The sequence below is a fragment of the Glycine max genome, chromosome 4 (genome assembly GCF_000004515.6).
Source record: "Glycine max cultivar Williams 82 chromosome 4, Glycine_max_v4.0, whole genome shotgun sequence".
Taxonomy (NCBI): Eukaryota; Viridiplantae; Streptophyta; class Magnoliopsida; order Fabales; family Fabaceae; genus Glycine; species Glycine max.
Window position 1 is genome coordinate 645,599 of NC_016091.4, and position 16,768 is coordinate 662,366.

A 16,768-nucleotide genomic window follows, 5' to 3' on the forward strand; every position below is an offset into this window, starting at 1 on the left:
ATATGTGTCATCTTATAAATATGAGATGACGTAGACTATTTAAAAATAAATATTTTTTTACATCAACTAAGAGTGATAAAATAATTTGAAAGACTAAAATTAAATCTATTAAAAACTATTAGGATTTAAATTTTTTTTATCCTAATAACAAATTAATAAATATAATTGATATATTCATTTACATTAATTTTTATAGGATGATTCTCACTATTATTTCTCTTGTTTATAATAGGTGTATAAAATATTTAAAAATTAAATAAAGATAAAGCTATAATTAATAATATTAATACATAATATTATTCTTAAATATTAAAATAAATAATAAATGGCAATACTTTTTCTTGTAAAAATGAAGAGTTTTAAAAAAACGGAAGGAATATAAAGCTTTCCGTTAAATTATGACGATAATTATATTCTTCACTCTGTTAGGCTATTAGCGTGCAATAACTTTGTGAATGGACTTTACAGAGTTAGAGATTGAGCTCCGACAGTTTGTTTGTTTTTGATGGCCAAGGGACTTTGCCACACCTACAAGGTAAAGAATCCTCTTCCAACTTTAACATTGTAGACCACACTTGTCATCGTCGTTTTTTAAATTAAGAGAAACAATATCAAGACTTCTTCTTGTTACACACATTTTTCATTGTATTTATATTATTGAACAAAATTCATGAGAATTTTACTAAATAAAGAAAAAAATTCACATGCTTTAATGGATTTCATGTTAATTCTATGTAGTAATAAAAAAATCCTACAGAAAAGAATAATGTATCAAAGAATATATTTTAATTCTTCAAATTATAATTAAAAATGAATAAACAATTAAAGGTATCTACAAACAAATTAACCCAATGTGAGATCCAACCAATATAGTTTAGTTGACAAAAGTTTGTGAAAAAAATCTAGATTGATTTTTATAATATACATACTCCTGGAAAAAAAATATTCCAAAAATTTTAAGTGTAATTAAATTCGAATGAAAGACTTGTCTCATATTCAAAGAATCGAAACTTCTAAAAATACATTAAATCCCACTAGAAAGCAAACTTAAGGTGGTTAAAAAAAAAACATCAATACATTTTTTTTGTTAATAAAACTATGCATGAGAGGCGTTACGTTACTTAAAAAAAAAGAGTCGTTAAATAAATTAGAGTGAAATTTATATAAGCCCCACAGGTTCCAGCCACAACCCAAGTTAATCGAAGTTAATAGAATCGCGAACATTTTGGTTGGAAGTGTTATTATCACAAACTTTGTGTCCTTCCCTGCTCCCAAAAAACTAGAGGCACTGCTACAAATTTGAATACGAGATGGACTTTAAACTTGAACATTAACCAATATTTTTAAATTCTTTTAAAATAGTATATATTTAGCTCAACAGTGTCAATTGTTATAAAAAAAATTATATTTATCTTTGATTTCTATTAATAAAAAAAATCTTTTAAATGATAGTTAAGTTGACACGTATAAAACTTTTATAAAAAAAAGTTGACACTAATAAAATTCATTGTAAACTCAAGTCTATGTCAAGTTACGAAGTGTATATTGAAGATTCAATGGCCGACCATGTAATTCGCAACAAAAAGCAAAGGCACGTAGCATAGAAGTACAATGAAACTTAAGACCAAGTTTGCATTATCATTCATTCATTGCAAAAAGAGAAGTACAATGAAACTTGAAACCATGCATGATCACGTACGTATACTTTCCATATCTATATAATATATGTCAGGGACCACGCAGAATCCACGGAACAAACTTAAGACCAAGAATCAGAATATAATCACCCATGGTGATGCAATTTTATTACGGGCAACCATCAGATTCACTTTGGTCCCCTCCGGTAACAATTTAGAATATTGTCATCTAGGGTCTTTTTTAGTTTTTACAAATATATATATATTACCCACCCTGTTCAAGTTTCTGGCAACGCCTCATGTCACTGGGTAAGCTTGCACTTTTTTTTATTCTGTGTAATCAAGAGATATTTCAATTTTTTTTTTATTTGACGTTCAACTAATTTCCCTCTCATTGAATTGGTCTACTTTAAAATAAAGTGATATTTAGAATAAAAAGGGAATTAGTATTTTCATATAGCATGCACGCAAATACTAGCTACTGCAGTTTTCTGATATCTCATCTACGCTGGAAATTTCCACTTGTCTGTTGAAATACTCTTCCCCTGTGAGTCTGTCACTTGTGGAGAATTATAATAACTTCGAGGTTGGGAAATAACATGCTCATGTTCTGGAAGAATAAGAACAAGAAGTCAACAATCATGAAATGAAAAGATATCATACAATAAGGAAGCAATAAGAAAAATGAAATAAAGAAATAGAAATAACCACAACAGCAGTAATTAAGAAAAATTAATTTTCTTAATAAGCAGTTATAAATACTAAGAAGTTAAATAAAATAAATCTCTTCAAAAAGTTAAAATTAAATCATATGAAAGAAATTTATTTTATTTTACACTTTTAATTACTTTTCTTATAAGTATTTATTGACAAATTTATCTATATATACATAAACAAAAATAAATGGTAATTACTAAGTAACAAAAACATTATGATTTTATAGGTTGTATGTATAAGAGAGTGTTTGTTTCATGGTATAATTTTGCATTTTTGGAAACTACATTCCTGAAAATATTATGCCTAGGAAAGTTATTACCATAAATTTATTTGATTGCTGTTTAGTAATTATAGAAAAAATTAAAATTTATTTCATTAAAAATTAAAATAAGTAAAAAGAAAAAGAAGAAAATAGTAGAATGTAACGGAAATAGATAGTTATTGTAGAAAATAACTTTTATTCTCTTGAGAATATATATTATATACCTACTTCTCTTAATGCGAATAGAATTTATTTAAAATATGAAGATATAACATTTTTGAGAATACAATATACCCAAGAATAAATTCTCACCACCGTATTTCCGTGAATAAAATAATATGACGTGAAACAAACGTCCCTTGGCTTTGATCCTAGTCATAACTTCATGATTATATCACTTGTTCACCCCATTACAAGTGCAAAGAAGTTCACTGCCAGCACAGGTGGAGGAGTTTGCTTGTGCTATCATTGTAGAGGTAGAGCTCACTTGTCATCATATATTTTACAGACAGATTATTATAAATATATTTTTTTGTTTTATCTCACTTTCATTAGTTCATAGATAAAATTGGAATATTTTTAGAAATTAATATTAAATGAGATTTTTCTAAAATATATTAATAGTATAATAGAGTCATTTTAATGTTATGTAGGTTGTCAAACTAACTAGTTTAACTAGCTAGTTTGATGTAATAGTTTATGTTTTATTAAAAAAATGGACTAATTTATGTGTGTTATATCACTTGAAACTTGCTAGTTGGAGTAGTGAGTCTCATGTGGCATGTCATGTGCAATCTCACTTCTAATAAGGGACGCTAGAAAAATATAAAGAGTGCATCTCATGTTTCTTATACATATTAAGATTTTGGGTAGTCATGTAAGAGTCAGGTCCAAAATGTAGGAAGTAATGAGTCAGCTTTGTCTTTAAGAAAGATATCTTATTCTTCTATTGTAAGGAAAAATGACGTAAGAAACTTGATTATCAAAAGTTCAAGGTTTAGCTAGAGAACAAGCAAAATTTATGAGGTAATAACTTAGCTTTTGTATATCTTGAGTCTAATCTATTTAATGTCCCTATAAATTCTTGGTGGCTAGGTAACCCATATTATCATGTCTTTAAAAGGATTTAGAAATCTGAGTAAGTCCAGTTCGAGGGAAAGTAAGCTAAGGATAAAAAGTGATCTTGAAGTCTTTGTAAAGTCAATGGAAGATGTCAATCTAATTTTAGGTTTTGAATTTGAAATGGTTTAGAAGAAAATGATCTTGAAATGGTTTTGAATCTTGAAATGATCTTTTAGAAGTTTGATTTCCATTTTAGAAATGATCTTGAAATGGTTTTAGTTTTACCTTTTTTTGATAGGAAAGTAAATTTGATGTTGAACTCCCAAGTTATTGGTTATGAATCTTTAAGGAATGACTTATATAAATTATCTTCGGCTTCTGATAATCTTCTTTTATCTTTAATTGTTGAGAGTTATGTTGCTAAAAGGTTTAAGATTGAGAAAAATCTTCTATGTTATGGCATGAGTGCTCAGGTCATATTTCCAAGAAAAAATAGTAGAGGAATTGAAAAAAAGCAAATAACCTACCTTCCTTAAATTTTGATGATTTGGATATTTGAATGGACTGCATTAGAAAAGTTTACTAAGACAAAAGAAAGGTGTCACTTGAAATCCAAAACTCTTCAAGATTATCCATACCTACGTTAGTGACCCCTAACTCTTACAATTCGTGGTAACAAGTTTTTCATTACTTATATAGATACCTTTATTTGATTGGAACAAAATCTTAAGCACTTAAAAAATTCAAACACACTTCATCATAACTATAAAATTCTTAAGTACATTTTTTTACTATAAATAATACTAATCAATTCCTTTAAACTATCATCAATCCTACAGTTTCATACCTGTGTATCCCTTTCACACAGCCTCATTTCGGTATGTAATAAAAAATCATTCCTTTCCAACCTATTTTATTCCATGAAATCATCATTCTACTGCTAAACGTCACCCAAGACTATGAATAAATGCTTTCCAGCACTAAGATGACTCTGCAAAATAATAACCTCAATTTTTTCCGTTATTATTATTAATCTAAAAGCCACTTCAACTTCTTCAACTACTTAACCCTTGCATAAGTCAACTGCAAGTAAAACAAAGCCCCAAAAGACAATTAAGATAAATAAACGAGATACTACAATGCACAAGTTCTACATACATGACACATCCTTATACAACGTTTAGCCATGAAATTGGAAAATACTGTACAGTAAGAGATGTTTCTCTGCCACTAAGTAATTAGCCCTACAACTAAGTGTGTAGAAAGTCACAAGAAGTCCCCTTCCTGCAACGTCCACTCTCATAATACTTGCAGACTACTCTTTGTCCCCCAAAAGGAGGCCTGGAAGAACCTCCTCTGCCAAATGATGACTGCCTATTCCAAGATTTACCACCGTAACCAGAATCTCTACCCTGTGCACCACGATCCCCATGGTTGGGGAACCTGTCTCCATTATGACTTTGCTCACTTCCCCACATGCCTGGATTCCCAACCGGTGCAGTCCAACCAGGATTGGCATTTCCAGGTGCTAGCCCCTGACCAGGCCCAACCCAACCTGCATTTGCATTTACATGGGAACGTCCTTGACCAGGTCCAACCCAGCCACCTGCATTCACTGGAGGTAGCCCCTGACTAGGAGCAGCCCATCCTGGATTTGAATTTCCAGGTGCTGGCACCTGCGTAGGCATCCAGTTTACATTCATGTTGGCAGGTACAACCCCACCCCAGTTCATATTCTGATTTCCAGACATGCCCATGCCCCAAGGCATATTGGGTGGAGCTGGAGCTGCGATGTTTGACTGACTACTTGAAGCCGGTGGTCTCCAAGGCTCAGGTGCAGTCATGCCCAGAAATCCAGGTGTGGGTAAACTCGCAGTTGGATTTCCAGTGTTAAACGAGACAGTGGTTGGCACAGATGAAGCATCACCCCAGGGGCCATGGGAAGCTGGCTGGGAAGGCATGGTAGCAGGATTATTTGGTTCTATCCTTTGAGAAGATGCACCTCCCCAGGCCAGTGGTTCTGGCTTTGGAACCCCAGCAGAACCCCACCCTTGAGCTTCAGCATGAGAGTTCTGGCTACTCACAACCTGGTTTTGCATATTTGCACCTGCCATTTTGATGTCAACCCCTGAAGCCACAACAGGTACCACCGCTGTTGCTTGAGGATGCAACTTGGTATTATCTGTAGAAGCTGAACTAATGCCAGGTTGTGAACTTGAGCCTTTTTCAGCATTTTGTACAGCATGCTCTGGGTGCACTGCCACAGAGGCCTGCAAACCTCCGTGACTGCCTGGGAATGAATTTCCTAAGAGAGACCCAGGCAACTGGACAGGTGTTGGTGACCATTTATTTTCAAAAGCCAGCCCCATAGTACCACCAGGAGTAGTCTGGGGAGTAGGTGAAGGAAGATTTGTTGCATCATTCCTAACACCAGCATCAGAACCCCAGCCATTTGCAGGGTTCTTGGGGACCTCAACTGCCAATGGAGAAGTTCTATTAGCTAAAGAGTTCATATTATCTTTAGATCTCCAACTTCCTCCTGTGGTTTGTCCCGGAGAACCCAGAGTACTATGTGAATTCCAAGATCCACCATTTTGATCTAATGACAGTCTTTCTCCAACTTGACCTTCTATACCTTGTTGTGGAGACTTCCTAGAGTATGATGATGGGTAATGTAAATCATGCACCGATTGAGCTTTATCCACCATTGATGGTTCCTTAGAAAAATTCCCTGTCAAGGCATCTGTTAAGAGTATAGAATCATCTTGCTTCTCAGTGGTTCTCCAAATCCTCAAATCAGCAGGAAAGTATCCTGTGTTACTCCATTTGCGTAGTTGCACGATGGAAAATGGTCCCTGAACTTTTCCAGATGGATCCTGGTAATGCCACATCTTTTCAGTTTCATTAATTTTCACAGCTGGAGGAGTTATTCCGGCTGAAGATGGTGCTGCAGAAGCTTCTGATACAGCAGCAGAGAAAGACTCAGATGCTACCAATGGTTGGGTATTTTTAGCACCACTTTCCAAGGTTGAAGATTGCTTTTGCCTCTCCCAGCTATTAGATAGTTGTGATTCCCGATCTCTTCCCCGGTGCAATTGAGCATCATTTAGTGCCTCATTAGCATTGGAAGCATTATCACCTTTGATTGAAAATCCCTTATTAGACAAATTTCTGCTTAGTTCCTGATTCACATTAGAATAATTCCTTGTTCCACTCCAAGAATCATTTGAAATAGAACCACTTCTAGGAGAAACAATATCTCTCCCCCTCCTTCCAAATGCAGTAGACCCTCTAGGTCTCATGTAGTTTTCTGCAGGCACAGAAATGAAATTATCACCAAATGTTAGAAAACGAAGAAACAATGAGTTTACTAGTTCAAACTGTTTTAACACTACCTTGTCTTTTATCATCCACTTCATTTTCGTCTTCTTCAGACTCATAACTTGGATCCATGTTTGGATCTACGTGTATTTCTGGGATTTCCTCCAACCTGCGTTGACGTTCTTCAGGTGTTTTCAAAAGCTGCAATTTCTCTACACATTCTCTGAGCGTGAGAGAAGAGTGAAGGATCAACACAAAACATAAACAAGTAGTAGGGAGCAGCAAAACATTATCCTAAAGAATAAAAATGATTGTTATCCATTTCAATCCAAAGACTGGTGTTAGATAACATGAAAAGACAATGAAAATTGTTTAAAATGTAAAAAAACAGTTAAATATCACTACACAAGACTTGGACATTGACGGAGGAGAATAATTTTCAAAGCATTTTGTCCAAACATCTATTTAACAAAATATGATATGATCCCAGAGCATATTTAAAACTTCATATACAATAGATTAATCATCTTTCTGTATTTATTTATTTTGGTCACAGTTAACCAAAAAATTAAAGTCCCCAAATTGGTAGAAGGCAGTTAATAATTTACAATTCACAGATGAACTTACCATGATTAGAAACCTCGTATATACAAAATTAAATATCAAGGCTTTTTAAGGGCTGAATTATTAAAACTGACCCACTACAGACACCACACAAAAACAGCTATTTGTTCAGTAATAGAGCAACTTATTAGTAAACATAAGATATTTGAGTATATGATGTGACAAATTCAACAGCCTCAAACATACCACTTTTAATTTTTTCATATATCTCATTCTCAAAATATGATATAGGTTTTCCCAAGTAGTTAGGAAATCACAACGTACACTTACAAACACCTTTAAAAGATTTTCTTCATTCAGACAAGATTACATTTTAAGAATTATCAATTCCAAAATTTAAGGAGCTGCGACAACAACAAATTGATGAAAGGAATCAACAAAAAACAATCCACAGATTTCTATCTCCATGTCCTGATAATGTCATAGATGAATGTTATAAACAAGACTGAAAAGCAAACATTAAATTGGAGGAAAAGAAATCAAGCAATGACACAAGAAGTCAAATTACATCAAGGAAATTAAAAAAAAACAAGCAACAAAATACAGCCAGATATATCATATTTGAATTTTTATTTAGAGAAAAGGATATTCTTTTCTGCGTCCTTTTTCACTAGCTCTATCACGAAGATGACTCAGCCGCACTGTCTCTGTTTCTAGCCACTGTAACAGAAGGTTGTTTAGAAGACATTATCATTAGGAAATGAAATGAGGGTTTAAAGAAAATACACTAAGAATTCAATTTGACAATTCAAAATAATTGGGACAATCAGTAAACTTCCAAAGTGAATATATCAATCTTATTTGAAAGAGTTTTTATGATGAATAAAAGTTTCCTGAGCACCGTTACTAGGCCTCAACAGATTTAAGATTGAGATGATCAATCAGAAATTTAATTACAGAAAGAATATCATGACCCCCTCTCCTACCAGTAATCAATGCAAATGAAGGGATTTTTTTTTTGGCGAATAGAATGCAAATGAAGGATTTTTTTTTTTTGGTGAGTGGAATGCAAATGAAGGATGTAATCAAACAGAAGATATGATAACACTCAAAATTCTTGTTAAATAGGAATTGAATTTTCATCAATCAGCATATGTACTGAAATTTATACATCAATAAAACTTCATCTGTCAATTGAAGGTAATTTTCTTCAATACATCAATAAAATCACAGAAACAAGGAGAGACTGGGAAATTAGGAAATTTAGAAAGATGGGTGAGCACACACCACCAAAGGGCTAACATGAAAGGTATAGAAAACAACTCACATCTTTTACTCTAGCTTCCTGAAGCACCAATGCTTTGTCCTGAATGTCACCCTACAAGCACAAATTAGTGTCCTCAGTACAAATACAAAGTATAACATCTGATACCTGAAATGAATTTATTGAACATAAACTTACCACAGTTAGCCGATTTATGAGGCCACACTTTATGCTTTGGCGGAGACGCTTGCATTCATCCTAACAGAAAACCAATCAATATATTAGGGAAGGAAATATACATTGATCCAAGCATAAGTTTAAATTTGTAAAAATTATCAATTCTGAGAAAATCTAATACAGAAATAATTTCTGCACACCATCATATGGTTAAGAGTCAAGTACTCCCTCCGTCCCTAATTATAAGACATTTTTTCAGAAATTTGTTTGTCCCCTTTTATACGACCCTTTCCTAATTTCTAGATTCATTATTTATTTTTTTCCTACATACCCTTACTTAATTATTCTCTCTCCAAACATTAATGAGACGCAATTAAGTGGATAGAGAGATAAGAAAAGGGTAATTTTGGGATGATAGTACAAATAATTGACAGATTTAATGGATTAACTAAATTAACTATTTTTCTTAAAGGGCATAAATTAATTGAAAGGGTCTTATAATTAGGGATGGAGGAAGTATCAAATTAGTCATTCAAAAGAGTTATAAGGTTGGCCTTGTGGTTTAAGGGAGAAGGGGGAGGGAGAGGTCGTGGGTTCAAAGCCCTCCCACCAACAAAAACTAACAAACTAAACAACTAACATCTACCGATAAAAAGAAAAAGTCATTCAAAGATTAGTGTAACACTATAACCTCATTAGTCATCTAAAGTTTTTGCCACCAAAATAGTCCCTAAAAATCTAAAACATCAGCACATTTATCCTTGTGAAGGACTAAAATGGTGACACAAGGATGAATTCAGTGTCTTCAAGGGCCTAATTTGATGGGTTGTTTTAATTAAAAAAAACTACAATTATGGAAAAATATTAGGAGTACGAATTTAAGCAGGTCTATTTTTGCCCAATTGAAGCAACCAGCAAGAAGTATACTTTATTATCAAATGGAATATCACCCTTCATGCAATTAGGATGTGCAAAGAGTTTGCGGGTTTACAATGAACATTATCATGCCAAGCTTAAAAGTGGGCAAGATATTACTGTAAAAGTTAACCATAACTGAATATCATAAACAAAAAGAAGAGGTAAAAATGCTGTCATTGAATCACCTCTGTGAACTCCTGATTTGAGATAATATCAATTGAAACAATCTCTGTCTTGTTTAAATTTAAGATTTCTAGCAAGATATCTGTCATCCTTTTACCAACTTTATATGGCTCTGCTGCTTTGCATGTACCTGACCACGTATATTATTAAAAAGAAAACAAAAAATCAAAGTCCATTTTAGATTGCAAATAACTAAAGCAAGAAAGTTTTTGTCTAGATAAGTTATTTACCTACAACCTGAACCAACCTATACAAATCCTGTTTCTGACCACTACCAGAAATTCTTATTCTCACAAAAGAACCAACAACTTTATCATGGAACTTCTCAGTATCTTCAAGTAGATCTTCCACCAAGTTACGTCTTAGATAAATTAAATTAATATTATGGTTATCAATGGCTGCATAATCATCAACATTAGTTTGAAGTCCTCTCTCATCACCCTTTTTACGGTTCTTTCGTCTCTTATCTTTGCCAGCTTTCGTATATGAATTGGGATTGCCATCACCTTCCCAATGACTCATTTCAGTGTCAACAACACTTCCCTGCAGATCTTCAGCCTGAGAATCATCTTTTAGAAGGAAATGGGATTCAAGAAGCTTTAACGTTTCAAAATGTCCCACTTTTGGTTTTCCAAACAGATTTTGAAGTCTTGCATCACAAATAATCTGACTTTTTCGGCGAGGATCTCGAAGCTTATTTCTTTTGATATACTCTAGCAAAAGAGTATGCACATCGAACTGAGATAAAACAGATTTGTCTCCATTTCTCATGTGCATAACAAACTCCAAAAGCTCTTTTGAAGCCCACTCTGAGCTGTCATCTCCTTCTTTGGAACGGGACTTCCCCCGTTTCTTGGCCTTTTTTCTTTTAGAACGACTCAAATCTGCATTCTCATAGGAGCTATCTGAATCTGATCCTCTATCGTTAGTGGCATCAAAAGTTTCATCCAGTGATTCCTCTTTAGAAAGAAGCATATCAGATCCCTTCCAAGGGTTTTTAGCTTGAGTGAGTTCATCAAATGTGAGAGATAGTTTTTTTTTTATATCTATGTAGTAGTCCTTGAAGAGATACTCCCAGCTGTTTCTGTCATCAAAATCTATTTGTCCCTGCACCAAGCATGAAAATAATTATCAGTAGCCAAAAAGAGATGTCCCTGTTTAATATCATTATAAATTCACGTCTACAATTCTACATTTTATCTTTAAAAAACTCCATTTATAGGGGATATGTCAAACTGCTACTGAATTAGAGGGAGACACTAACAAACCCTGGTCTCCTGGGGATGTTGTGGTTCATATTCTTAGGGATGCATGAGTGAATCAGGGAAAGGGTTACTTTATGAGAATAAGGGCAGTGCTGAAGATGACGGTTATTGTGATGTTGACTAGGCAGGTTTGCCCTCAGAAGATCAATTTTTGGGTTACTACGTAATTATTGCAGGAAACTTAGTCTCGTGGAAAAGCACAAAGCAAAGCATTGTTGCTAGAACCAAAGCAAAGGCCAAGTACCATACTATGGCAGCATCAACCAGTGAACAGAAGTGGCTAAAGCAGTTGCTTTAGGAGCTTTAAGGGAGAAATTAATTTGTGACAATCAAGCTGCTTTACAAATTTCCTCCAACCAAGTTTTTCATGAAAGAACCACACCTATAGAAATTGACTGTCATTTTATCAAATAAAAAGGTTCATTCAAGTGAAAAGAACAGCCTTGTGTCTTTATCAACTCCAAATCCCTTAAATAACCCCCAAGTTGACTTCATTTGTAACAATCTCGGTACATATATATGCTCCTACTTAATGAGGAGTGTTAGGATTTAGCACATGCATCATGCATTTTGCATAACTTTCCTCATTAGTTCACATGCATTCTTCTATGTTACATGCTTAGTTTGTGCATTTTCCCTCTACTTTTCCTTTTTGGAACTTTGTTACGCTTTTTCTATTTGTTTTAGATGGAAGGAGAGTTTTGCATGTATTTCAGTCGTTGACTTAAGGATGAAGAGCATTTAGAGTGATTAAAAAGCTAAAATACAAACAGTCACTAAAGCTTTGAACAAGATGTCTAAAACACGTCATGTTTGTGCCACCTATAACACATGAAATGCTAAAATTTTGGCCACTATTGCCGCCACCACAGCCTTTTACTAAAATCCACTCCGCTATTTGAACCTTGTAGCAGTGCAGAGCCACTCCATGACGTCACTATGGCACCACTATTGCAAATTATTGATTACTATGTTTGAGCCAACAGATTCACTTGTCTGCTCATGTTAATATGCAAGCCTGGGAATGCTTAAAAATTCTAAAATGTAAACCAAGAGAAAACCAGAGAGAGAAGTTAGCAACAAGTAAAAATTAAATACAACGAACCACTACAACTTTGAAACTACTTGAAGCACTGCAGAAGGATAAAGACTTACATTCAAAAATTCATAATTTTAAATAACAATTTTCATACGACAAGAAAAAGAGGTAGGGAGGGAAGTTTTACCACATTGTTTCCCTGTTCATTCTGTTCAATTAACATTATGGTTCTCATGCAAGTCTCACAAAAGCCCTTGTTTCCCCTAACACGTAAGATAACAGCATCTTTGATGCATCCCTTGCACAAAGAAAATGTACATGTATAGCACATATAGGATGCATTCCTCTCACAGTTGCTGCAAAGATGCCAACCTAGGATCACGAAGATAAAAGATATGGAAAGTCAGATACAGTAAGGCAATGTATTGTAAAGATGATTAGGTTTTTCCAGTTTGATACCTTGGCATTCAAAATAAATTCAATTATGCTCAGAACACAAGAAATAAAATCTAATACAAATAACCGTTCCTGCTAAAGAAGGCTGTGCAAACAAGAGGTGATAAAAAATATGGCGGGGAAAGCATAAACCTTCATTAAAGTGCATCAAAGTTTAACACGGTTACACTTCACAAATACAGTGTACTAATTAGTGAAATTTGCCACAGAATTGATCATACATTTAGTGACTTAAAATCTTTCTAACTTGTCCAGTAAATATAAAAAAATGATAGCTTTAACATAGCACCGATAGCAGCACTCCTCTTAAAAAATTGACAATGACAATAGTAAATATCAATCACCTCCTATCCAACAATCATTCACCAATATATGAGAATACATGCCAAGGTGATGTCTTGCCGCGAGTAAAATAATGCATAGTAAAATACAATTCTAAATAACAACTATCAGGAAGTTTAGGCATTTTGATTTACTAGTAATAAATTCTTTAATGGGTAATAAATTTTAAAACATAGTTCAGTTCAGGACATTCATAATTCAAAAGATCCAGGGTTCATGAGATGTAAAGAACAGGATTCCCACACTGCATCGAAAGCAAAGGTACCAGTTCACGTGAATAAAGCAAGGTGATTTCATGAATTGTATTCCCTTAATCAAGTCACAAACTAGCATGCTGACTGTAAGGATATACAGAATAGACAAAGCAAAAAATCTGAACAGCCATAAAACTGGACAAGTAGTTTTTAATTATCGTACTCCAGTGAATGTTGGGCAATGAGTATGTTAAAAAAGATGTGTGGCTCCAGAAGAAATGACAAGATACAGAATGATTACATACAAGGAGATAAAGGTGTGGCACTTATCAAGAAAAAGATTATAGAAATCGATTAAGATAATTTGGAACACACAGACTACTAGAGACATTGGTGGGAGAGTGGATAACATGATTTTAGCCATGTGAAAAGGGGTGGAGGGAGACCAAGAACATTGAAGGAAATTATTAAAAGGGATCTCATGGCAAATAATATCCTTGAGAAATTAGTGTTTAATCGGGCCCAATAGTGTTGTGTACTCCATATAGTCCATCACACCTAGTGACATAAGACTTCTGTTGTTATTGTCGTTGAATGTTGGGCAATGAAGTGCCAACCAAAGCCAAAAACAAGTAGCAAATATGAGAATGTGAAAGTGGAAGAGAGAAGATAAGAAAATAAAAGATTGTGACAAATGTGTTCAAGCAAAAGATTGAGTGACACTTCTCAACAAAATGAGGACATAAATTGATCTATGGTGGCTTGGTCGTGTGAAAATAAAACCAATAGACTCCAGTGCAAAAAGCAGACCGAATGGAAGATGGTGTAGCTAATAAGGGTAGAAGAAAACCTTGAAACATGGGGAAAACCATTAAGTTGACAGAGCCCAATGGAACCAACTGATTCATATAGCCAACTACACCTAATGGGAGCAGGTTACTCCCAAAAAAATCCTTCTATCTAATTGGGATCATGCCCACACTGGAAAAAGGACCCTGGAGCCTCTTCTAACTTTTGGTGGAATATTTTACCCAAAAAACTTCAAATAATTATCTTCCAAGGGTAAAAATGGAATTTTAAGCCTATATCATGGTAGCGCTGCTATAACACGTGAAAAGCCGCTATTGAAAACCGCTCTACTAGCCAATCTCACCTAGTGGGATAAGGTTTTGTTGTTGTGGCCCATGGCGGCTCTGCTCTGCTATCCCACTATATAGTGTGTTATTAACAACAATGTCATGAGCACCCTAAAAGCCTTGACATTACAGTCGAAATTGCAGTCATGAACCATTTTTTAAAACCTTGAATTTAATTTATATATACTATCAAAATAAAACATCTTTTATACATACATCCAATCAGATTTGATGTCATTTTATTCATAAATATGATGTGGGGATAAAGTAAATTCCTATTGGATGTTTTACGCTGACCGTATATAGAAATTAAACTCATTTTAAATACTTCAAAGCAACTTCCAAATCATAGTATTACTTACCTACATGACACCAATAAATATACAAACTCGAAGTCCAACGGTGAATATTTCATGTCTAAAACTTACAAGAGTTCAAAGAATCATAAAGCTACAGTAAATACATTAGCAAATTAAAGAGCAATTAAAGGACAAGAACAGAGACAACACAGAATAAGGTATGAAACATACCACAATTCCACTTCCCCTTAGCTCGAAAGAAGGCCTCGTCACGATTAACGCAGGAAGGATGGTAAGCCTTGGGGCATCCCCTGTTCAACACCAAAGAAAAAGCAATGAATTTTCCCAATAATGGATAAAAATAAATGCGGGCACAAGTAAGAAATTGAGTGTGACCTGCGGTCACAAAGCACAAGGTCACCCCCATCGAAGCAAATGAAACAAACGTCCTCCTCCATCTTTTTCCTGGATGCAACTCTCCCTGTAGCCTTAGCATTCTTCCCAGCCCCACGCCTCCTCTTCCCACCACTCACAGCAGCACTCTTCTCCTCTGTGTCTTCTGCCATTGCCATTCCACCATCACCATCTTCTTCTTCTCCTTGTCGCTCTTCTTCTTCTTCCTCGTCTCCTTGTTGCTGTCCTCCTTCTTCCTCCTCGTCTCCTTGTTGCTGTCCTCCTTCTTCCTCCTCATCTACTTGTTGCTGTTCTCCTTCTTCCTCCTCGTCTACTTGTTGTTCTTCTTCTTCCTCCCCCTCTCCTTGTTGCTGCTCTTCCTCCTCCTCCTCCTCTCCTTGTTGATGTTGCTCTTCTTCCATCAAAGCGTCTTCGTTTGTGTTTCCGTCCCCAATTTCGTCGTCTTCCGCATCAATTGCCAAATTCGGTTCCTCTTCCACCTTCACCGTCTCCAAAGCCACGTCATCCACATCAATTCCTTCACTCCCCTTCTCCTCAATCATCTCGTCACCCGCTACGTCAGTCACTAGCGTTTCGGCGCCCTCGTCGGACACCGCCACGGCCTCTTCAAGGTGTCCGGCGGCGGCGTAGGGGAGATTTGGCAGGTCGGTGTGGCATTGCGAATCAGAGTGTTGTTGGAGTGGAGCTTCCTTGTCTTGGACGTCCATGGAATAGGGATTGAGAAATCACTAGGAACGAACAAGAATTGAAATCTTGTTTAATTTAGGAGTAATTGAATTGAATTATTATTCAGAGAAAAGGGGGATTCGTGTGTGTCTATAAAAAATAAGGTAACGGAATGGGAATGTGACGGAGAGGGTGCAAATGCATAGCGAAGTGGTTCTCGTTTCTGCGTCGTGTGTTTCCCAAAGACCAAACTATCCTTCATTGCTACTCAGAATCACCATCTTGCTGTCTTTGCGTTGTGCCCTAGTATCCACCTCGCAGGTCCATCTTCGGCCCGATAACTCCCTCTACTAACTTTTTGCTTGCGTAATATAATAGTACTTTTGTTCTCCGTCCTTTTTTCTATTGCCACCTGCATGACTCTATCGACCATCCATGTTTTTATATTTTTTTATAAATGCATATTTCGTCAAAATTAATTTAAGTAACACGTAGATTTGGTATGTATTAAATATATTTCAGAAATTAATTTTCAAAATTTATTTCTAGAAATTGGTAAATTTTTTGAAAATTAATCTCTAAAATATATTACAACGGAGGTTGCAAGAAGGAAAACAAATAAGACAATGATGAATTTGACTCTACACCCTTATCCCTAAAAAAGGTGAAGGGAGTTTAGTTTCAGGTTTAAAATAGATGAGTTTTATATCTTTAAATTGAACTTCACCTTTATCAATTTTTACCAGGTTGGGAGAAATCCCCACCCACCACCACACCTTTTTCTAAATTTTAATTTGTTTATATATTTTTAAATCAATCCTGCAGTTATTAATTATATTTTAATTCAAATAT

The 16,768-nt window shown here is 34.9% G+C and overlaps 1 protein-coding gene across 1 annotated transcript; it reads right to left on the minus strand.

Annotated features, from left to right (window-relative positions):
- Positions 1 to 4,810: 4,810 nt before the first annotated feature.
- On the minus strand, positions 4,811 to 16,256 carry LOC121174757 (zinc finger CCCH domain-containing protein 19). The gene is made up of 10 exons (XM_041014727.1): positions 15,233 to 16,256; positions 15,068 to 15,147; positions 12,597 to 12,781; positions 10,336 to 11,212; positions 10,108 to 10,235; positions 9,026 to 9,085; positions 8,891 to 8,941; positions 8,213 to 8,283; positions 7,074 to 7,228; positions 4,811 to 6,988 (listed from the first exon to the last, which is right to left on the minus strand). The coding sequence occupies exons 1-10, from the start codon at positions 15,955 to 15,957 to the stop codon at positions 4,929 to 4,931; spliced, it is 4,392 nt and encodes a 1,463-aa protein (XP_040870661.1). The 5' UTR covers positions 15,958 to 16,256; the 3' UTR covers positions 4,811 to 4,928.
- Between the last annotated feature and the right edge of the window lie 512 nt (positions 16,257 to 16,768).